The sequence below is a fragment of the Panthera pardus genome, unplaced genomic scaffold, assembly GCF_024362965.1.
Source record: "Panthera pardus isolate Hobbes unplaced genomic scaffold, ASM2436296v1 HiC_scaffold_11, whole genome shotgun sequence".
Taxonomy (NCBI): domain Eukaryota; kingdom Metazoa; phylum Chordata; class Mammalia; order Carnivora; family Felidae; genus Panthera; species Panthera pardus.
In genome coordinates, this window is record NW_026526666.1 from 73,121,504 (window position 1) to 73,145,070 (window position 23,567).

Genomic DNA, 23,567 nt, shown 5'->3' on the forward strand with positions numbered 1-23,567 from the left:
TGCAAAACTCTTCCTTAGGATCTTTGCTTAGCTAATTTTTGCTCAGCTTTTAAGTTTCACATTATGTGTTCTCTTCTTGGAGAAGTCTAGCTCCCAAAGGCTACCTAGGTGCTTCTTTAAGGAAGCACAGCCTATCCAGGCTCCTGTGACACTCTGTACTTACTCCCATCAGCACTTATCATTTGACTGTCATTTATTGTTTACCTGTCTCCTTCCTGTGTATGCATTTTGAGGGCAGAGATTTTTATTACTGTATCCCTGGTGCTTAGCACAGAGCTTTGACTGCTAGCCATATTTCCGTCATAGTGCTAAGCACATTGGGATGTGGTTTGTGCCTCTACTCTTCTATCTCTCTAACCAGACTGTAAGCTCCTTGAGAATTAGGAATATAACTTATTTGTCCTTGTCTCCTCAGCTCTTAGAATAGAGCCTGATAGGTAGTAGGTGCTCAATCAGTGTTTGTCGACCATTTGATGAATGATACCATGAGGAAGGGGATTTGATGGGAACTAACATTACTGAGCTCCTGCTATGTGCTAATCACAGAGCTAAGCACTTCACACCTATTATGTATTACTTCTCATGACATCTCTTCTGGTAAATTTTATGTAGATTTTACAGAAAAGGAAATGGGGCTCAAGGAGATTAAATTACTTGAGCAGAAGCACAGTTGAAGCATCAAGAACTTGAAGTCTAGTCTTCTGATTCCAAATCCCATGCTCCACTAGAACACACCACCTCCTATGGAATCACAAACAAGGAATCAGCCCTAAGTTTTAAGATATAAACTAAATTCATGCAGCCTTTAAATGGGTCTCCCCTCCTGTCATAAATCTCAGCTGCAAAAAGGAAAGGACTCCAAGGGATATATTACCATTGGGAGGGTATTCTTACCAGGTTGGAGGGATTAAGAGATACCAAAGCTGCCTTTAAGCAAAAAAGGATAGCTATTATTCTACCTCTATTATAGTTTTAGGGTGAAGCAGGAAGACCCTTCCCTTCATTTGTGGGTAAGGCCAGGATGAAGCAGAGTGGTGAAAAACTTTGTCTAAAATAAAATTGGATGTGAGGAAGCTTCCAGAGGCCCAAAAGATTCAAGAAACACAGACTTGAGTAAAATTTTTCTAAACATTTTAATGTTTCTGGAGTCATATATCTTTCTCACATTTCTGACTCACCTCCTCTATACTGTAACAATCAGAAGGTTAAAGCACCAAAGGAAAGGGTTCTGAGTGTTTGTTTTTCAAGGAGAGGGATGGGAGAGCTTCAGATCATTACCCCACTCTATAGCCAGGACTAGGGGAGAAGAGCTCCCAAGCAATGCATTATGTGATTGTAGCTCCTGAAAGACAAGAAAACAGGTGGCCTTGCTGGGGCTGATAGAATAAAATGAGACCCTGGTGGTCTTGAAAAAAGATTTGGGCCTGAGAAACAGAAAATTCCATGAAGGTTTCCCTCCCCTCCCCAAATTTGGCCTCACTCTGACTAGATCTCAGTCTTTGGACTTCTATTTGTCCCAAATAGTATCCAAATAAACACCATCTGCCAGCAACTGAATGGTCATTGTACCTGAATGTGCATCCTAAGCTGGGCCACTAGTCAGTTCATTTCTCTTTCTGCAGCTGAAGGAGAATGCAGAAATTTCCCTGGGACAACCACAGCTCTGTGTCTGAATTCATCCTTCTGGGCTTCTCCAGGGATTCCCAAATTAATACAATCCTCTTCAACATCTTCCTCTTTCTCTACCTCTCTACACTTGTGGGCAATGGACTCATTGTCACCTTGATTCACTTGGACTCCCGCCTCCACACACCCATGTACTTCTTCCTCAGTGTCCTCTCCATTCTGGACATGAGCTATGTCACCACTACTGTGCCCCAGATGTTGGTGCATCTGATCTGCCAGAAGAAAACTATCTCCTATGTTGGGTGTGTGGCCCAGATGTACATCTTTCTGGTGTTGGGCATCACTGAGGGCTGGCTGTTCTCTGTTATGGCCTATGATAGATATGTGGCCATCTGTTATCCACTCAGATACAAGGTTATCATGACCCCATGGCTGTGTGGGGCAATGGCCATCTTTTGTGGACTGTGGGGTATCAGCTGTTCCCTAGTCTACACTGTCTTCACAATGCGCCTGCCCTACTGTGGCCCCAATGAGATCAATCACTTCTTCTGTGAGGTCCCTGCTGTTCTGAAGCTGGCCTGTGCAGACACATCCCTCAATGACCAAGTAGATTTTATCCTGGGCTTCATCCTTCTCCTGGTACCCCTCTCTTTCATTCTGGCCTCTTATGTCCGCATCTTTGCCACAATCTTGAAGATCCGCTCAGCTCAGGGTCAACTCAAGGCCTTCTCCACCTGTGCCTCCCACATCACTGTGGTCACCATGTTCTGTGGACCTGCCATGTTTATGTACATGAACCCCGGGGCCAATGCCTCCCCAGAGCGGGACAAGAAACTGGCTCTGTTCTACAATATTATCTCTGCCTTTCTCAATCCCATCATCTATAGCCTTAGAAACAAAGATGTGAAGAGGGCTTTCCTCAAGTTAACAGGTTCAAGCAAGGCCTCTGAGTGAGGCCATTGGAGCACAGAAGGCTACAACCAGACCTGAAACCACATGTTCCACCCTATTCCCTCCCATCACCCTATGGATAGGCATGAATCACTGACTGAGAGTTATGGGAGATAATATGTAAGGTTGGTGCCTGGGTGGAAGCTGTTGATGGTTCCAGCAGGTGAGCTATCCTCAAACATCAAGAGACCCAACTGTAGATAGGGTGCCAAGTCAGGACCTATGTCTGATTTATGTGTTTCCCAGGGCTCAGCAAAGGGTCTGGCACAAAGTATCATTAACATTTGATGATTGAATGAATGAGCTCATGAAGATTGCGCCTATTAAATCAACTCAGGATGGCCAGGACACAAAGACTAACAGGACCCATATGAGTGACTTTATTTTATCTCAATCAGGAGTACGAACAGATCTAAAGAAACATAGTCTCAAGAGAAAGGAAAAGTGACCTTAGAAACAGGATTCAGGAATTGGTCATTGTCTATCCAGCACTTTCATGGGAGTGTGGGTCCCAGGGTACAGAGCGAGCCCCTGCTGTGGTGAAGAGATATTTTGAGGGTCTCTTGCTGTACAGATGAAACATCACCCAAACCATACCATACTGGGGCAGAGCTCATACTTTGCGGCAAACCATCACCTTGTAGGATTGTTGTGAGAAGTTAATGTAGGTAAAGTTCTCAAAACAGTGCTTGATGCATTGCATGCTTTACATAAACACTGCCATTCTTCTTGTCATGCTCTACTTCTTTTTCCTAATACCACCATTACCAAGCAAACTATTGAGATCATTTCAGCTTCAAAAGAGGGGCCATTCTGCTCTCTGGAAAGGGATAGCTAACATTGTAAATGAAGATGTTGGCATTTGTTTATACCTCATTCTAGTGTGGATTTAGTGAATTTGAGTCTGTCACCAAGAAACCTATGAACTCTGAACTGGCAAAACTGTAGAAAAATTATGACACCCTTTCAAGCTACCAAATGAAGAGGCCCTGATTACAAACAGCCAGAACTCCTCAGATACTTTCACTGATATTCTCACATGATAGAGCTTTTTAAATAAACATTTGTTCAAATCTAAACTGAGTAATAATGTGTTACTAGAGTACTTGATTCAAGAAGATACTGACAGGTATAGCAGGATATAGTGATCAGAGTAGGGCTGACTTCTCTTACCAGTGCCAGACCCCTTCACCCATACCTGTGGCCCCCTAGAGTCCCCAGCACCTTGGAAGAGGCACAGAAAAGTTGCTCCACAGAATCTCAGAAATTGTACTGACCACACAGTGCCTATCATACAAAAAAAAAGGCAGACAAGACTTCAGTGCCAAGAAAGGTAAGCAACACTCCAGTGAAGCTGGAATCAGAGGGGTAAGCTCTCACACAGAGCCCCTAACAACCTTCACAAAATCTCCTCCAAATTTTGCCTTCACTCTTTCTACCACCAGGGAACAAAAGGGGAAAAGAGGCAGGAGTTCCTGGCATTTATTTTATCCTTGTCATGATTCTGAATTCCCACAGTCCATTGAACTATCCCAGCCTTTTCTGTTTCAAATTTGACTTAGAATTTGAAATTCTAAATCGCCTAATGGATACAAGTGATAGGCATTCAATGAGATGATGCCATGGAAAAATATTGTCAGATTCTCACTTTAAACACAAAGGAAATTTAAAACTATTAGGCCTCCTTGTGATTAATATCAGGCCTCTTTAACCTCAGAGTTATTGAACCTTCATTAACTAATAGTCCTCAATAAAACAGTGAAGGCTCCAATGAAAGTGGTACAGATTCAATCCAAACAGATGTCATTGAAGGTGCTTTGAACTCAGCAAAGAAAGTAATAGTAATTGTGGTATTAATGGAAGTTATGGTGATTGTAACTTGAATTTGGAAGGAAAATATTTGGCTTTGCATTTCACAGTCGCTTATAGGACATTTGCTGAACCTGTTTTGGAAAGTAGTAAGGAAGGGGTCTTGAGGAGAGATGCTGGGCATTGGGGGAGAGCAGGCAGATACCACATAGAAGGATTAACAGGACACATCAAGCCCCCAAATCACAGGAGCAAAGGATGAATTGTAGAGATATGAAGGGCATTGGTCAGGCTTTCCGCCTAGATAATAACTGGTACAATGGGAAGAGACGGCTTGATAATGAGGTTCAATTAGGCCAGAGAACAGTGTTGTAGGATTAAGGATTAGAGAGAACTGGGCAGAGTCCCGGAAGAAAGGGGGATACAGGAAATTTAGAGCTCAGGGTGGGAAATATTCCAGGTGATTAGGCAAAAGCCCATCTGAGAGTATTGCCTCTAGAGAAAATTCTAGGAAACTTAGCAGGAAAGGGAGTAAAAACCACAAAAACCACCCCATTGAGACTCAAATTGACAGAGAAATTATTGAACAACAGTAATTTCTAACCCCACCCCTAAGTTCATGCCTCCTATGAACTGTGCTGGTTTGTAGACCACAAATTCCAGCAGGACAAGGGCCATGACTTCTTCCTGCAGTGCCACGGATTTGGGAATGACAGTTGGCAATCAGCTGGCTCCCATCAATAAACTGTAGGGAAGCAGAGACGGTGGTAAAGCTGGCTTAAAACCTTGCTAACTTCCTTGATTTCTCTGTTTTACCAACACACCCAAGCCATTAAGTGTTCTTGCTTCTTTCCTTGTCACATCTTTTGACATCTCCCCATTCACTGCCACCATCTGCTATAATCACCTTCACAAGCCATGCCCAGGTCTCCCTCACTAAGTGCTCTTCAACCCAAACCCTCATTTTGTCTCACAAGCCATTCTTCTGAAAATACTGTGTCCCCACCTTTCCTCCACCCCATCCCTCAGCCTTGATGCTTAAAAATACAGGTTGTTTATCACTGTTAAGATAAAATCTACTATCACCCTGAATTATGAATGGTAGCAATCTGTCCTAGTAGAGAAACTAATGAAACCTTATCACATTTTAGCCACAAGACTCATCTCTCCATTACCCTGGCCCCTGACTATCTAGTTGTAGAAGAGCCACTAGGTGGACTTCCCACCTTCTAGAAGGAACTCCAACAGCCAGGAAGACTTCTCCCCCATTATTGAGGCAGCCTGCTTCCCCACAAGGCCAGAAGAACCTCTCATCAGTTAGCAAGTCCTCTCCACCAACCACATAGCTCCTTACTCCTTCCCCAGATGGGGGAAGGAATACCTTAATAATCCATGGGACCCTTCACTTTCTACCTGAATCCCTCTGCCTGGAACTTTGTCATACCAGGTACTGGAGCCTATTGGTGTAGCTGTACCCACCCAAATGCCCTGTTTCACCTCTGAGTAAATGCTTTAGGACCATACTAGCACCCAACTCCACACTTAAGTACTAGAAACGAAATCTCCATCACCTCAGAAGCCAAGAACTCTCTAGTCATTTATTATTCCCAGACTCTGTTCATCTCCCCACTTGCCCAAGTCCCTACTTCTCCCTTTCCCCAGTTCTCCCTCTCTTTGCCATCTTAGTCCCATATTCAGCAACCACCCCTCCCAGGATCCTCAACCTGGAATTCTCCCTAGGGATGCCACACCCTCTGTACCTCTCTAAAAGGGAGTTCTTTGTTCTCACTCTTGGCCTGTGAGTTCTCAGACATGCTCATCCTGATGACCTTTTATCCCATCTCCTTTCTGGTCACCTCAAGCCACACTCACACTGGAGCTCATCATCCCTAAACCTGCACTGCTCCCCAGTAAGAATCCAAGCATTCCCACTGCACTGAGCAAAAAAGTAAACACTATCTACAGGGCTCATTAGGACTGTCCTCTGCCTACTTCTCAATGTCATCTCTGCCTCTTCTGCTCACTTTATTGTGATTACATGGGCCTTCTTCCAGCTCTGCAGAAAATACAAAGTCCTTTCCTGACCTGGGACTTTTTTTTTTTTTTTTTTTTTTAACGTTTATTTATTTTTGAGACAGAGAGAGACACAGCATGAACGGGGGAGGGGCAGAAAGAGAGGGAGACACAGAATCGGAAGCAAGCTCCAGGCTCTGAGCCATCAGCCCAGAGCCCGACGCGGGGCTCGAACTCGTGGACCGCGAGATCGTGACCTGAGCTGAAGTCGGACGCTTAACCGACTAAGCCACCCAGGCGCCCCGACCTGGGACTTTTGTACCTGGCATCCCTTTGCCTGAAATGCCTTTTCTTGGCTCTTTGCACGGGTGACTCTTCTCATCCTCAGGTATCAGCTAAACCTTAATTCCTTCCCAAGTAAGGCCCTGGGAAGCAGGCTTTCCTCCTCCATTTTTCTCTATCACAGAATGCTACTTGTTTCCTGAGATAAATACACCTTCATCTCTCAGTAACTGAGTTTAGTTTCCATTTTGAGCTATCATCCCAGTGGTGGGAGAAATAATACTAATCTTCTTGGGGTTTCCATCCCTCTCTCCCTGACTCCAAGTTCTGGAGAGCTTACAAAGTGGTGAGGTATGCAGTGGTGGATAGGAGAGGGGTGAGGTATAGTCTGGTCCTCTGTGTCTGGCACCCATTGAGAGAACCTCACTCTTGTGAAGTCTTTGGTCCTTCAGAGTTACTGTGGCATCTTCTTGGGTTGTTCCAGAAGCATTGTAATTACATGACTGTAAATCTCTCCATATACCTGTCTTGGTTTCCCCAAGGCCTGACACTGGCTGGACTATAATGGATGCTCACGAAATACTGGAACTGAATCAACTCATCCCTGAGGCCTCTGAGCCACCAATGAAACCTGAAAGGAAGTTGGATGCTCATGCTAACTCTGAGGCCCTTTGCCAGGATTCTTAGCTTCATATGTCATTTAGATTCCTTGAAAGAATGAGAGTCACTGCTATGTATGTATAGTTTACAAATGGCAGCAACTTCTATTCTTCTAAAATTTTAGAGACACAGAGGTCTTAGAAACCATTACATATGGGGCACCTGGGTGGTTCAGTCAGTTGAGCGTCCGACTTCAGCTCAGGCCATGATCTCGTGGTTCATGGGTTCAAGCCCTGTGTCAGGCTCTGTGCTAACAGCTCAGAGTCTGAAGCCTGCTTGGGATTCTGTGTCTCCCTCTCTCCCTGCCCCTCCCCTGCTTGTGCTCTGTTTTTCTGTCCTTCTAAAAGAAAGAAAGAAGGAAGGAAGGAAGGAAGGAAGGAAGGAAGGAAGGAAGGAAGAAAGAAAGAAAGAAAGAAAGAAAGAAAGAAAAAACAAGAAAGAAACCATTACATTTAACATGCTTATTTTATAGATGAGTAAGGTAAGATCCAGAGAAAGAAAGTGAATTGCCTAAAGTCATAAAACATGTTATAAGATTAGGACTAGAACCCAAGTCACTTAATGTCAGGTACTTTGTCCTTCGACAACACAATGCAGAGTATACCACATCAGACCCATGAACCACATTGATTCCATGCACCAAGTCAAGCCTGTGGGCAGCCTTGGTTCCATATACCATTAGCTTAATTTTCAATGTTGGCTACAGATATTCGTTGGTTACATGTACCACTTTGATTGTCTACATCATCTTGGCCTTCTACCATGTCCATGTACCATGTCACCTACAATTACCATGTTTCATGTTGATTACATGTATTCTATTCATTCCAGTGCCATTGTGTTAGATAATATTATCACCCCCATTATTGCCACTCTCACTATAGAAGAATTATATATCCATACCCATTGCCATATGACATGTTACTTTTCTGTAGGAAGTAGATACTTCCTGTCCTTTTCCTATTGGGCTTGACCATATCATTTGCTTTGGCCAATAGGATATCAGCAAAGAGATCTGTGTCACTTCTGAGCAGAAACTTTAAGAGTTTTTATGTGCCTTTCTCTCTGTCATAAGAATGGGATATTCCAGATAGAGCCTCCTTTTTCAGATTGAATCCAAGAATCCAATGGCAGAAGGCCACAGTCCACATACAACTGACATGGAAGATGAGCAATAAATGAACCTCTGCTGTTGTAAGCCACTAAGATTATGGAGCTGTTTGTCATTGCACCACAATGTAGCAAGTTCATCAAGATTGTCATGTTGGTTTCACGTACCATATTTGTTCCACTGACCAAGTGCTATATTGGTTCCAATGCACAATGTTGTTTGCATACCTTATAAATGTTGTGCCTTTCTTTAGCATTGGACATTCTACCTCAGGCCTCTCCTGTCTCCCAATTCACCAGGGCACCCTACCCCACCCCATCACTTTGAGAAAAGCCCCCTTGATGTCCTTGTTCCTCAGACTGTAGACCACAGGGTTGAGGAAGGCAGTGAAGACATTATAAAAGAGTGAGATCTGCTTGTCTTGCTCAGGGGAATAGCTGGAGTTGGGCCTCATATAGATGTATGTGGCTGGGGCATAGAAGAGTGTGACCACGGTCACATGGGAAGCACAGGTGGAGAAAGCCTTGCAGCGGCCCTGTGTAGACTTGATCTTGATAATGGTCTGGCCAATACGGATGTAGGAGGCCAGAATGAGGGAGAGTGGGGCAACAACCATGAAGACACTGATGACCAGGTCTACCATCTCAATAAGGTGAGTATCCATGCAAGCCAGGCTTCGTACTGAGGGGCCTTCACAGAAGTAGTGGTTGACCACGTTGGGCCCACAGTATGGCAGCCTCATGGTGAGGAAAGTATGGATCAGAGAGAAGAAGAAACCACAGGCCCAGGTCCCAGCTGCCAGTCGTATGCACAGGCCCCAGCTGAGGACAACAGTATAATGCAGTGGGTGGCAGATGGCCACATATCGGTCATAAGCCATGACTACGAAGAAAATACACTCAGTTAGGCCCAAGGCACCAAACACATACATCTGCAGCCAACAGCTGGCAAAGGAGATGGTCTGAGAGCGAGCGAGGAGATGCACCAACATCTGGGGCATGGTAGTGGTGACACAGCCCATATCTAGCAGGGAGAGGATGCAGAGGAAGAAGTACATGGGTGTGTGAAGCTGTATGTCCAGGCAGATCAGGGCGATGATGAGTCCATTGCCCAGGACTGAGCTCAGGTAAAGGAGAAGGAAGGAAATGAAGAGGATCCTGTTGAACGTGGGATCACCAGAGAAGCCAAGCAGGATAAATTCAGAAACCCAGCTTTGGTTCTGTCCTGGAGGTGTCCACATGGTGGGGCCTATAAGAGAATCCCATTCATTTAAATGTCACCCAAAGTGTGGTAGTCTAGCAAGAATGTCAGCTCTGGAGGCAGGGATTTTAATTCTGGCCCCATTACTCAGCCACTGTCTTGAACAGGTTATTTAACATCTCTGAGCCTCAATCTCCTCAACTGTATAATGTAGCTAATAATACTCAACTCTTGGTTCTTATGAGGAGGCAATATACATGAAGCATCTGACATAACGCCTTAACAAAATAAAAAATGGTAAAGTGCTCATATGCAATCTCCTCTGTCTTACTCCCGATCCTTCGGCAGACAGACTGGTTATCCATGTCTAGCAGCAATCAATTACGCCATGTCAGCTCCAGCTCCCAAACCTTTAGAGGTGAAGTTCCTTTCCGCCTTAGAGACCATTTGTCTAGAGGAGCTGCTACAAGCCTCTCCTCACTCTGCAAACTTCTTTTGCCAGCTGTCAATGTGAGGCTTTGTCAATAGAGGGCGCTAGAGGGGCACTGTGATGTGCTAACCCTAGGAAAATACTTTGGTTGGGGCTTCAGTCCTTTCTCAGTCACTCAGCTTGAGAGCCAATGGGTTGGTGCCTGGAAGGCCCAGTAGTACGCACTTCAAATGAACCCAACGCACCAGCTACAGTCGTACATTCAGCCCACACTCTTCCCACCCAGTTGTCATTTCTATGCGAACTCTGGCCTCTGCCCACCAGCAGCTGAGTGTATTCCTATGGTAGCCACACTATCTTTGAAAAAGTCTGAATTTAAACTTTCTTTTTTTTTAATTTTTTTTTTACACTTTGTTTATTTTGAGAGAGAGCGCGAGAGAGCAGAGAAAGGGCAGAGAGAGAGGGAGAGGGAGAATCCCAAGCAGCCTCCACGCTTTGAGTGCATAGCTTGATGCGGGGCTAGCTCCCACTAGCCGTGAGCCGATACCAAGAGCCAGATGCTGGGGCGCCTGGGTGGCTCAGTCAGTTAAGCATCTGACTTCAGCTCAGGTCATGATCTCGAGGTTCAGGTTCGTGGGTTCCAGTCCCACATCAGGCTCTGTGCTGACAGCTTGAAGCCTGGAACCTGCTTTGGATTCTGTGTCTTCCTCTCTCTCTGCCCCCTCCCCCACTCACACTCTGTCTCTGTCTCTCAAAAATAAATAAATACTAAAAAAAAAAAAAAAAAAAAAAAAAAAAAAAAGAGATGCTCAACCGACTGAGCCACCCAGGTGCCTTTTTTTTTTTTTTTTTTTTTGACCCGGGTGGGGGTGCCAGGAGAAGGGGGAGGGAGAGAGAGATGTCCTAAATCCTTAGTCCCTTCAATGTTTCAATGTGTACTCTCCTTGAGCCATGAGGTAGTAACTGCTTTTTTTTTTTTTTTCACTTAATACTTCTGGATGTCTTTCATCCTTTTTAGTAGTTACTCACCTTTTACTAGTTAGTAATTCTTTATATTACATTTTCCCTGTTCACATTACTGGTGTGCTGTCTCCTGATGACATCCTGACTGGTATAGATGCTAAATCTATGGCAAATGAGTCTGATAAGAAATAGAATGTTGCACAGTTAAAGCTATCTATCCATAAAGAATTTATTAACTACAGAAGTAAAAAGTAGTAGCTATCAGTGGAGAAACTGGACAATATCTTAACCGAGTGATTAATTACAATTAACATCACCAATAAGGAACAGGTAGAGAGGCTCCTGGTGGCTCAGTCAGTTAAGTGTCTAACTTCGGCTCAGGTCATGATCTCCAGATTCATGGGTTCGAGCCCTGTGTCGGGCTCTGGGCTGATAGCTCAGAGCCTGGAGCCTGCTCCAGATTTTGTGTCTCCCTCTGTCTGCCCCTCCCCTGGTTGCACTCTGTCTCTCTCTGTCTCTCAAAACTGAATACACGTTAAAAAAAAATTTTTTTTTTAAAGGAACAGGTAGACACAATGTGTCTCCATATTTGAAATCCTAACAATATAGCATCTATATATTATTTCAGCCCAAAATGCAAAACCTGAATCTAATCATAAGGAAACATCCAAGAAACTTAAATTGAGGGATATTATATAAAATAACTAGCTTTTAATCTTCAAAAATATCTACATCATGAAAGACAAAGAAAGGCTGAGAATCTATAATAGAAGGAAGGATCCTGAAAAAAAAAGCATAACAATTAATGCAAGAAGTAATCCTGGAAGGGAGGAATGTCATAAATAACATTATTGTGACAATTGATAAAATTGGATTAGATCAATGCGTCATGTTAAATTCCCTGAATTTGACAGCTACTGTATAAGAGAGTATTCTTTTATTCTCAGGAACTATTCACTGAAGTATTAAGGGCTAAAGGAACATGATATTTGCAAATTATTCTCAAATAGTTCTCGAGATTATAATAACAGCAATATGACAAATTGTTAAAAATTAATAAATCTGGATATGGGCCATACAGGATTTCTTTATAGTATCCTTTCAGTTTTTCTGTAAGTTTAAAGTTAGTTCAAAAAAATTTTTCAAAAATAAAAAATTGGGGGCACCTGGGTAGCTTGGTTGGTTGAGCATCTGACTCTTGATTTCAGCTCAGGTCATGATCCCAGTGTCGTGAGAACAAACCCTGTGTCGTACTCCATGCCAAGTGTGGAGTCTGCTTAAGATTCTCTCTCTCTCTCTCTCTCTCTCTCTCTCTCTCTCAGAAATAAATAAATACATAAATACATGAATAAATATTTTTAAAAGAAAAAAGTTAAAAAATTTTAAATGTGAAATAACTTTTTCAGATAAACAAAACATGACTCTTCAGGTAGAAAGACAGTGACAGAAACATGAAGATGCAAAAAAGAATGACAAGTCCTCAAGGAATGGGTAAGTGTAAATTAATAACGAATGTAAAACAATAATGAAGTCTGGTGGAATTTATTTTGTTAATATTTATTTATTTATTTTGAGAGAGAAAGAGAGAGAGAGAGAGAGAGCACATGTGGGGGAGGGGAGAGAGAGAAGGGGAGAGAGAATCCCAAGCAGGCTCTGAGCTGTCGTCAGCATGGAGCTGGACTCGCGGCCCAATCCCACCACCCGGGCACCCCTGTCACGATCTTTGTCTTTAATTCCTTTTAAATTTCACAATGGGGCGCCCGGGTGGTTTAGTGTGTTGAGCATCCAACTCTTGATTTCTGCTCAGGTCATAATCCCAGGGTCGTGGGATTGAACCCCGGCTCCAGCTTTGTGCTGAGTGGAGCTTGCTGAAGATTTGCTCTCTCTCTCTCTCTCTGTCTCTCTCTGCCCCGCCCCCACTCACACGCACACTCTCTCTCTCAAGTTAATTAATTAATAAAATAAAATGATTTTTTTAAAAAAAGATCATGACAACAATAACATAAGAAATGGAGGGGGTAAAGAAAGTCAGAGTTCTAAATATTTAACATAATTGGAAAATTGGTAAAACTAATGACTTGTGTTAGACTTTGATAAGTCAAGATTCATGTTGTGGTATCTATGGAAATCATTAAAAGAATAAATCATGCATTACTAACAACCTAAAGTAGTAGAAAATGGACTAATAAAAATTGTTTACTAATCCAAAATAATGCTTTTTTGAGAGAGGGAAAAATCAAACAGAAAACAGGTGGGCCAAATACAAAATAAGTGGAGGGGCACCTGGCTGGCTCAGGTGGTGGAGAAAGTCTTGATCTTGGGGCTGTGGGTTCAAGCTCCATATTGGGTGTGAAGATTACTTAAAAATAAAATCTTTTTTTTTTTTTTAAAGGTAAGAAGTGGAAAGAGGGTAAATATGAACTTAAATATTTTGGTAGTTACGTTAAATGCAAAAGGACTACATATTTTAATAAAAGTCATGTTTTCAAACTGAGTTAAAAAAAAAAAACCCTAGGGGCGCCTGGGTGGCGCAGTCGGTTAAGCGTCCGACTTCAGCCAGGTCACGATCTCGCGGTCCGTGAGTTCGAGCCCCGCGTCAGGCTCTGGGCTGATGGCTCGGAGCCTGGAGCCTGTTTCCGATTCTGTGTCTCCCTCTCTCTCTGCCCCTCCCCCGTTCATGCTCTGTCTCTCTCTGTCCCAAAAATAAATAAAAAACGTTGAAAAAAAAATTAAAAAAAAAAAAAAAAACCCTACATGTTGCTTACAAGAAATGCACCTTAATCATTTCACAATATTTCAATGATCAAATCAATGAATTGTACACCTTAAACTTACACAATGTTATGTCAATTATATGTCAATAAGGCTGGGATGGAGGAGAGAAACACATCTTAATATAAGGACACAGATGCACTAGGAAGAAAGAATGAAAAAAAATATATACCATGCAAATACTAACCAAAAGAAACGTGTAGCTTCATGAAACATTTATCAAAATTGACCATATGCTGCACCATAAATGTAAGCTCCAAAAATCCAAAGGATGGAAGTCATTTCGAGTATATTCTCTGATTACCATAAAATTGGCCAGAAATCAATTTCAAAATAAATATAGTAGGAAGCACTGTCTTTCCCCTCCTGAAAATCCTTTAAGGGTTCCCCATGCCCCATCACTTTAGACAGATGCACAGTGCCCTTCCTGAACATCTGCCCCCTTGCAGACTTCTTTAGCCTCAGCACCCAACCCTCTCCCCATGCCATCGCCTTCCATACTAGCATAGGCTCCATACAGGTATGCCCAATTTCCTGTATGTGTCTACCTCCGTCACACTTTCATGCCTTCTCCAAGGTCTTCAGCATGGAGGAGCACCCCAGCTGCATCCCTGCTGCCCACACACTCTCTGTAGCATGTCCAACGCCTATTCCTGCATTAGGACTCAGCTCAGATGTCATCCCACCAGGAAGCTTCCCCTGACCCGCACCACCATCTCCCACTCCAAAACCTCGATTATATGCTCCCTCTATTTCTCCCAGGCCCCTATGCTTACCAACGAGTTATCATCCTAGCAATTCTAGGGGGTTCTGATACGCAGTTTGAGGAAATCTTTCTCCCTCTCCTGTTAACTTAATTCCCACTAACCGAATTCAAATATCTGTAATAAAGTGTGGATATGTGGGAGAATTTATAAGGTCCCTTTCAATAACAATAATATATAATATTTAATTAATAATTTCTGTGTGCTAGGAATTCTTACACTAACTTGTCCTCACAACAAATCACTGAGGTAAGTACAATGACCTCTATTTTACAGAGGGAAAAATAAAGGCACAGAGAGAGTAAATGATTCAATCCAGATAACTTGGTTTGTGCAGTGGACCTGGGGTTTGAATGGAGGTGATGTGGCTTCAGAGCCAACTCTTAACTTCACCACTTCCAGCAAACAGGCCCTAAGTGGGAAGGGTGAAGAACAAACTTTCCCATCTACACATCGATTTGATCTTGAGGTTTGGCATGAGCTACTATGGAATCGTGGCTGATGAGGTACAGCCAGCCACCAGACTGGACCAGATCAAAATCTTCCAAGGGCAAAGGGCTTAAGTTGCAGCCATGAACTCTCTCTCATGATAAAGCTCCCTCCATCTATGCCATCATCTGGGTATGAGGAACCATAGGACTGAGTGGGAAGCAGAGGGAATCAATGGAAGAGGACTTTGGAAAGTATTACCACTCTAGAATTTAGTAAATCTTTGTAGAGAGAAGAAACACTTGGTTTCCATGGGATGGGGACATCATTTAGTTAAAGTCTTCTAAAATTCTGTCAGCCCAGCAGACTCTGTCTTAATAGGCAATACCCAAGCCTGGGGAGAGCATGGGGGTGGGTCCTGGTAATCATGGAAAGCCCTGCCATTCTTGAAGGCTTCTCCCAAGATAACCATCATTGTCCTTTCACAGTTGTGTCTCTCAGCCAGACTTGAAGATCTTTGAGCTCAGGAAATTGTATTCTTCATTGCACTGTTTCTAGCCCCTAGAACATGGCCTGACACAGGAGACCAATGAATAAATATTTATTAAATGAGTAAGTGAAAGAAAGAAGGGGGTGTAGGAGGGAGGAAGGAAGGAATGGAGGAGAAATGAGGTATGAAGTGGTGAGGAAAGAACACCAGCAAATGAGGAAATGGTTCTGGGGGTATGTTGGGGGGCAGGTACAGAGAGGACCTGGGGCTAGGTGACCTGGCTACTTCTGACCTCCAGCCCCTACAGATGCCCGCATCCTGCCCATAGCCCCAAGCCCAGCGACCATCTCACCCCTCTGGTATCCCCTGAGACAAGTCACAAAGAGGCTGTCACTTGATCTTGAGGAAAAGAGACTGAACAGGAAGCCCCCTGGGCGGTTGAGTCCAGTGTACCAGGATTCCAGGCAACCCAGTCTCCAGAAAGGCGCTAGGTTTCTGAGAGGCTGGAAGCTGAACCCCCTGCCTTCTCTCCATTGTGCAGCTCACTGCACCCGGCCAGGGCTCAAGGCCTTGCCTGTCTCGTCTTGGAGCACAGACAAAAGGAGACTTGGCCACCCCAGGCTCCCATCAGTGGACCAAGCTGCTGAAGCTTTATAGGTCTGCCTCCTCACCAGGCTTTCCCTAGGAGAAGCGGAGAAGGACCATCCCTCTGCCTCCTGCCTCCACCCTGTCCCTGGTGAGGATGCCAAGATGGTATTCCCTGAATGGTGTTAACAAGAACCCTACAAGGAAGAGGCCTTTGGGAACAGAGCAGCAGCAAACAACACCCAGGCTGGGGAAAGGTAGTGATCTGCCTATTTCTTTTTCTAGCCTTCTGGAGGATATGAACAGCCCAGGGGAGAAGGGATTGCACCCAGTCACCTTGAAGAAATGCCAAGAACTGAAGGCCTCACTCTGATTCCCCTCTTATTCCCAAACCCCTGTTCCTCCAACTTGTCAATTAGACCATGTTTCAGTCATATCTCTATTGCTTACTGAGCCGCTTTGGGCAAATCACAATCCTCCCCCACCCCCCACCAGTCCAAAGCCTTGGACAAGTTACTCAGCCTCTCTGATGATAATTAAGAGTTGACCATGAAGCCCCTACCCTATATCAGGTCTTGCACAGAAGAAGCACTTAATAAAGGTCAATCCCATCCCTATGTCTACTTCCTAACCTCCCCCTTCCTCTAGTCACACCTGGCAGGGAGGTGACACATTCCCTCCTGCGTGGCATCTCTGGAGCTTGCTCTACTGTATGTCCCTGAACTGAGCCTTCCTGGGGTTAGGAGCACCCAGGGTGCTTCAAGTTTTCTTGGGAGGGGCAGGGTGGGGGGAGCTATGATCCCAAGTCTCCCCCCAACCATCAGCTCTTCCTCAGACTCAGCTACACTCTCAGATACTGGCAAACATATCTGGAAAGTAAGTGGAGAAGCTCCATAATACATATAAGGAAGTTGAAGTCCAGCAGAGTAAGGAACTTGCCCAAAAGCTCACATCCTCTAAGTGCAGAACCAGAACTCACAGCAGGATCTATTAAGTTCTAGTGCTTATCCTCTTAAACTTGCTATTATTCTGCCTCAGCCTTTTCCTCTGTAAAATCATAATAATTTCTTACTATCCCCAACCTTCTGTGATGGCTGGGAGAATTAAATGAGATAATGTGTTGAAAACCCAGGCACAAGTCCTGGCCATGCCTCCATGACTATGAGTTCTCTCACCTGCCTCCTGTCTAGGCCTCCTATTCCCCAGCTATTCAGAATGGGGCAGTTGAGCTTGGAGACCCCCTCCTGTCAGCCCCGGGCTACAGAACCAACTTGAATTTTCAGAAGTGCCATAAGCTGGTTGTTAAACAAGATCATTATTAAAGTCAATCTATGTAAACAACAATTAAGTAAATTACACTAAAACAAAGGGCAACAGACCTTGAGGTTATTATGCTAACTGAAATAAATCAAAGACAAATACTGTATGCTCTTCCTTATTTGTGGAATCTAAAAACACTGAACTCAGGGGCACCTGGGTGGCTCAGTTGGTTGAGCGTCCAACTTCAGCTCAGGTCATGATCTCATGATTAGTGAGCTCAAGCCCTGCATCAGGCTCTGTGCTAATAGCTCAGAGCCAGGAGCCTGCTTCAGATTCTGTCTCCCTCTCTCTCTGTTCCTCCCCCGCTCGTGCTCTGTCTCTGTCTCTCTCTCTCTCAAAAGTAAATAAACATTAACAAAAAAATTAAAACACTGAGCTCAGAACCAAGAATGGTTGCTAGGGCCTGAGGGTTGGGGGGAATGGAGAAATGCTGATCAAGGGTATAAATTTCCAGTTATAAGATGCGTAAGTTCCAGGGATCTAAAGCATAGCCTGTGACTATAGTTAGCCCTACTGTATCATATGCTTGAAAGCTGCCATGAGGGTAGATCTGTAATGTTCTCACAGCAACAACAAAATGGTAATTAGGCGAGGATGTGTTAACTAACTTAATTGCAATATACATTTCGCAATATATACCTGTATCAAATCATCACATCTATATACCTTAAACTTACATAATGTTATATGTCAATTATATCTCAATAATTTGGGGGGGGGGGGGGGTGTGGATCAACTTACAAAATGAAAAAAAAAAGGGATGGGGTGTCTGGGTGGCTCAGTTGATTGAGCATCCGACTTCTGGTTTTGGCTCGGGTCGTGATCTCACAGTTTGTGAGTTTGAGCCCTGTGTCAGGCTCTGTGCTGACAGCATGGAGTCTGCTTGGGATTCTCTGTCTCCTCTTTCTCTCTGCTCCTCCCCCACTTTTGCTCTCTTTCAGTCTCTCTCTCTCTCAAAAATAAATAAACTTTTTTTAAGTAAAAAAAGAAGTCAAAAAATGCTCAAAACTCTTCATATCTTAACTATTCTACATTTTACTGTTCTCCATGTTTGCACGTACTGGATCTGTATAAGACAAATACTCTCTAATGCAGTAATCCTGTACATCTCTTCACCTCTGGGGGCAGTGACGTCATGTTTTTAGCTTGAAATTGGCCATGATGGGTTATTTCCACTGTAGAATTCAGCAAACAATACAAATCAGAACCCCTTCCTCCCTTCCAGGAAGGACTGTTAAACTTTTACCAGCACACCACTGCTTCCAGTCCTGAGTCCTAAGAATCTACACATTTCAGGATAATCTAGTGCTGTAGGCGTCCCACTCTGCTATTGGTAGGAGCTGGTAGAGCCCTCCATGAACAGTCTCATCCAGGAGAGGCACAGCCCAGCAGCTCCAGTCCTTCTCGGCCCAATAGAGGCTCCCAGACAGCCCAGCATAGCACCTGGCCCTTCCTCCCCATTTCTCTGGACCTTTGCCAGTCTCCTCAGAAACTTCAGCATGGCCACCCATGGTTGAGGTCTTCTGATGTAGACGATGTAGCAGACCAGCCCTGTCATTCAGCTGTCAAGGCAACAGAAACACCTCCCAGGCCCCATTGAGAGCAAAGGCCAAGGTCACTCTGAGCCTACTTTGCATGGGCACCGCTTCAGCCTTGGGAGACAGGGATATAACGGATGAGAAAACAGTATCAGAAAAGAGGAAGGAACTTGCCAAAGGTCACATGGCTAAGAAGCAGAGGAGCCCAGATGCTGAGTCCACGGCTGCCTCGCATGGCTGTTTATTCTGAAGCAAGCTCAGTTTCCACTTCTCTAAAATAGGGTAGACTCTCTCGCTCACTGTATTATGATGCAGATCGAGAGATGGCATGCGTGGGCATTGGAGCCCAGGGCTTAGCACAGAAGAAGCACTTAATAAAGGTCAATCCCATCCCTATGTCTACTTCCTGACCTTCCTGACCTGAATGTGTCCCCCTTCCTCAAGCCACACCTGGCAGGGAGGGGACACATTCCCTCCTGTGTGGCATCTCTGGAGCTTGCTCTACTGTATGTCCCTGAACTGAGCCTTCCTGGGGTTAGGAGCACCCTGGGTGCTTCAAGTTTTCTTGGGAGGGGCAGGGTGGGGAGATCTATGATCCCAAACTTCCCTCCAACCATCAGCTCTTCCTCAGACTCAATTACACTCTCAGAGGACTGCCCTGGGAGTCTTCCCCTGTACACAACCACATCCCCCCACTTCCTCCAGCCCAGCCCGATGGGCTGAAAGATTCAGGGGAATCGAGAGTTTAGGCCCAGAACTCAGGACAATAAAAATGTGCCTCGTCAATTCTTTTCCTCAGAACCATGACACAAAAGGTACGTGCCCCTTGCCCTGAGCCAAGGCCCTGACTCTCCTTGTCCTTGTCATGTACCCTCACTTCAACTGTGAATAGGTATCCATGTGAGGGCCTATCTCCCCATTGGATGGATGGGGAAACTGAGGCCCAGGGAGGTGTAGTAACTTGCCCAAGGTCAGAAGCAATCTAGGATTATAGACAGGATGAAACTCAGGCCACCCTGATATTTCAAATGAAGAATTACTTAAAGACTGCCAAGCATGGTCCTACCCTCCATTTCCCAGAAAATGAAATGTGGCCCAGAAACGCTGAGGGATTTGGCCAAGACCAAGCAGTTAGACAATGGGGCAGCCAGCATGGAAACCCTGCTGCCTGACTCCTGGGCTGGGTCTGTGTCCATAGTATCACATGCTTCAGCACTCCAGTCCAAATTAAGGTCTATACCTGACCTTTAACTGAAATCCTGTCTACTGCCCTGAGAGCTGATTGTGGCCACCAGTGGGGGTGGGACCGACTGGGGGTTGACACGAGAGGGAAGGCTGTACTCTGGATGCTTGATTCTGGACCCAGGGGCCCACAGGCCTCAAGGAGCAGGGGGTGGGCTCTGGAGAAGGGCAAGGCAGGGCATGCAGTGCTAACCCCACGGGCTGTCTAATTGGCCTCAGGTGGAGAAGACCTCTGGGAGGGACCCTGTGGGAATTGGCTCTCATTTGCTAAGACAGGTGCTCCAGAAAGTTTTCTGGGTTTGTGTCTAGGGAAGGAGCTGAAGGGATAGCAGGAGGTGGTGATGATTCTAATGATCAAGATTATCTTAATGGTGCTTTGGGACAGGCTCACAGCACTTTACAGTTTACTGAGCACTTTCACATGTATTTTCTTCACCAGGTCCTCCTAGCAATCCTGTGAGGGAGGAGTTATGGTCCCCTTTTTACAGATGATGACAACAATGGTGACAGACACTTGCTGAGCACTTGTCATGGGCCAGGTCCTGAGGGAGTCTTTGATAGTGGTTTTGGTCACTTCACTGCTGAGTCAGATTTGGCCTTCAAGGTCAGCATGTCCAGCTCCCCACTCCTCTTTTACAGCCAGGAAAATTAAGCCCAGAAAAGGAAATTCAGAGGCCTATATGACTAAGCGGAGGAGACTAGAACCCAGACGTCCTGCCTCTTGGCCATGGGCCCATTCCATTGTTCTCTGGGAAGTTGAAGAATGAGCTGTCCATCTGACCAGCAATAATGAGTCACCCACAGGGACCCAACCACGCATCCCTTCAGCATCTTGAATCCTGGGGTGTTTGTATCCCCCAAGGCTATAAATCTTGTGTGAGCCAATGAAAGGATACACAGACACACAGACAAGCAAAAGGGATAGCAATAACAGTAATAACAAACATAATAATAATGATGATGGTAATGATAGTAATAACAGCAAAGCCTTATTAGGTGGTTGTTTCCTGTGTGCCTGGTAAATGCTTTCCTTATAATAACACTCTTAATAGTCAAAACATCCCTGTGAAATAGATAGTGTTATCGTCATGATTTTGCAGATGAGGAAACTGAGTCACAGAGATTTAGTAATTTGAGAAATGTCCTACAGCCACGAACTCAAAGTCTAGGTGTTAACAAGTGGTAGGATGTTAATAGTTTAACAACCAACTCTTTAGCGAGAAGGGAGGAAAAAAATACTTCAAGCCTGATTTGCAGCCAGACTGGCCTTGGTGAGTCAAAGTCCAAGTTGCTAAGCCCAGGCATATCCTCCATCCCTGCCACCACGGCCATTTTGTTCATGAGCCCATTGGGCAATGCTAGCGGTGGTTGGGGAAAGAGGCTGACAGGTATCCACATTCCATCCACTGTACTATTGAAATCCACTTCTGCTGAAGGCACCCTTTGGTGAGCATTCACACAGGACACAAATATTAGCATATTCTGTGTTACTTGAAAGAGGACTATCTTTATAACTTCCCCAACTGTCTTCCAAGTCCCTGGCCATCTAGCCAACCCACTGGTTACAGTCCATTAATTAATCTAGATTCTTACCTCTGGCTGTTTTCCCTTCCAGATGAAACGAACAATGAAGTGCCTTGTTGATGTTCTGCCCCCTAGGAGTATTTCTTTCCACCACAGGCCTTCAGGGATGTCCCAGAAAAGAGCTAGAGTAGTACAGCTGTCCACTTTCAGGTGGTGTCTGTGTATCATGCAGACCCATCTGTAAACTGGGCTTGGCTCTTCTCTTCCTTATCAATTAATCACAGGGAACCTCCGTGAGACCATAGGCATTTGGGCCACTTCCTAGTGCAAACTGCTTGCACCTTCAGGGGCTGCTAGAGTCCAATTGCATACATTTCACTTCTGTTTGATGATGTATTGTTACTGTACATGACAACTTTTAACTTGGTAAGTCAGACAACATCAAGTTTACAATGGGAATTTAGGCCACATGGTGATTTGGTGACTCATGATCAAGTGTCCAGTTTCTACTAGGGCCCAACAGCAAGTCAAAAGCTGCTTCTCAAAAGGAGAGTAGTGATCTTCAGAGGATTGCAAGGCTTTGCTCCAAAATCCTACGGGTCTGTGTTGTGATTCACCTCTCATGGCCTAAGGCTCCAAACAACATCTCTATCTGCTACTGACCCTTCGGGCACCATTAGATCTGCTGAACCATATGGTTCAAACGGCAGAGCAGCTTGCATGGCAGCCTGGACCTGCTGCAGAACCTCATCTTGTCCTGGGCTTCACTCAAAACTATAGGCTTTTTAATCCCCGTCACCTACTTAACCCATTCTCAGATTATCTTCTATGCCCTTACCACTGTTCCCCCAAGACAGTCATCGAGTCAGGCAGTTTAGACAAAACTTCAAGGACAGAATCTCTGTCACTCTGTTTCAAAGAGTGGAGAGAGGGAGACTTACCCAATTCATTTTATGAAGCAAATTTACTCTTGACAGCAAAACTAAATGCCGGCAAAGCAAGAAGAGAAAATCATTGACTAACCCCACAAATGAACATAAGCACAAAAATCATAAATATAGAAGTCTGAAGTCCCTCTTCCTTCATTCTAAAAACAACAAAACTGTGAAAATGAATTCCTTTCATGACTTATTTAGAGGCAAAACCTGGGAAGAGACTGATCTGACCTAGCCTGGGTGATCATAGGGTGATTATACGGTGCTGCCCCCCCACCCACCTGTGTTCTGTAAGTTATGATTTAGAGGAGCCCGAGAGACACGACAACTCAAAGTGTGTGATATCCTGAATGATCTTGGGAAAGAAAAGGGGCATTTGGAGGGGGAAAGAACCCTAAGGAAATCTAAATAAAGTATGGACTTCAGTTAATAGTAATGTATTGGTGGCTGGTTCGTAATTGCAACAAACATACCATACTACTGAAAGATGCTGGCGACAGGGGAAACAGGGTGTGGGGTATGTGAGAACTCTTTATACTATCTTTGCGAATCAGATTTGTTCAAAACAAAACAAAAACATAAACAAACCAAAAAACCTCTTCTGACTCTTCATCCTGTCATCCTGCACGTACCTACTTATTTTTCTGCTATCCTTTACTCTCCTGTCCAAATTTCCTCCAAAAAAAAAAAAAAGCTGATATACTCACTGTCCCAAATTCCTCCTCTCCTTCTCTTTTGAATCCACTGTAATCAGGCTCCTGTTGTTAAACCAACGATCAGTTCTCAATCATCACTCTACTGGAAAGCATTTATACAACCGATCACTGCTTCCTTGAACACGTTCTTCACATGGATTCCAGTACACCTCACTTCCTGTGTTTTCCTCCTACCTCTATGGTTCCCCTGCTCAATCTCCTTTATAG

The 23,567-nt window shown here is 44.5% G+C and overlaps 3 protein-coding genes across 3 annotated transcripts in view; 1 reads left to right on the forward strand and 2 right to left on the reverse strand.

Annotated features, from left to right (window-relative positions):
• The window catches only part of CFAP144 (cilia and flagella associated protein 144), a 175,647-nt gene that overhangs the window by 114,871 nt on the left and 37,209 nt on the right, over window positions 1-23,567 (reverse strand). The window lies entirely within an intron of this gene.
• Window positions 1,633-2,580, forward strand: LOC109254842 (putative olfactory receptor 2B3). The gene has a single exon (XM_019429077.2). It carries the CDS (start codon window positions 1,633-1,635, stop codon window positions 2,578-2,580), a length of 948 nt encoding a protein of 315 aa, XP_019284622.1.
• On the reverse strand, window positions 8,595-9,962 carry LOC109254844 (olfactory receptor 2A12-like). Its single transcript, XM_019429078.2, has one exon. The coding sequence runs from the start codon at window positions 9,690-9,692 to the stop codon at window positions 8,745-8,747; it is 948 nt and encodes a 315-aa protein (XP_019284623.1). The 5' UTR covers window positions 9,693-9,962; the 3' UTR covers window positions 8,595-8,744.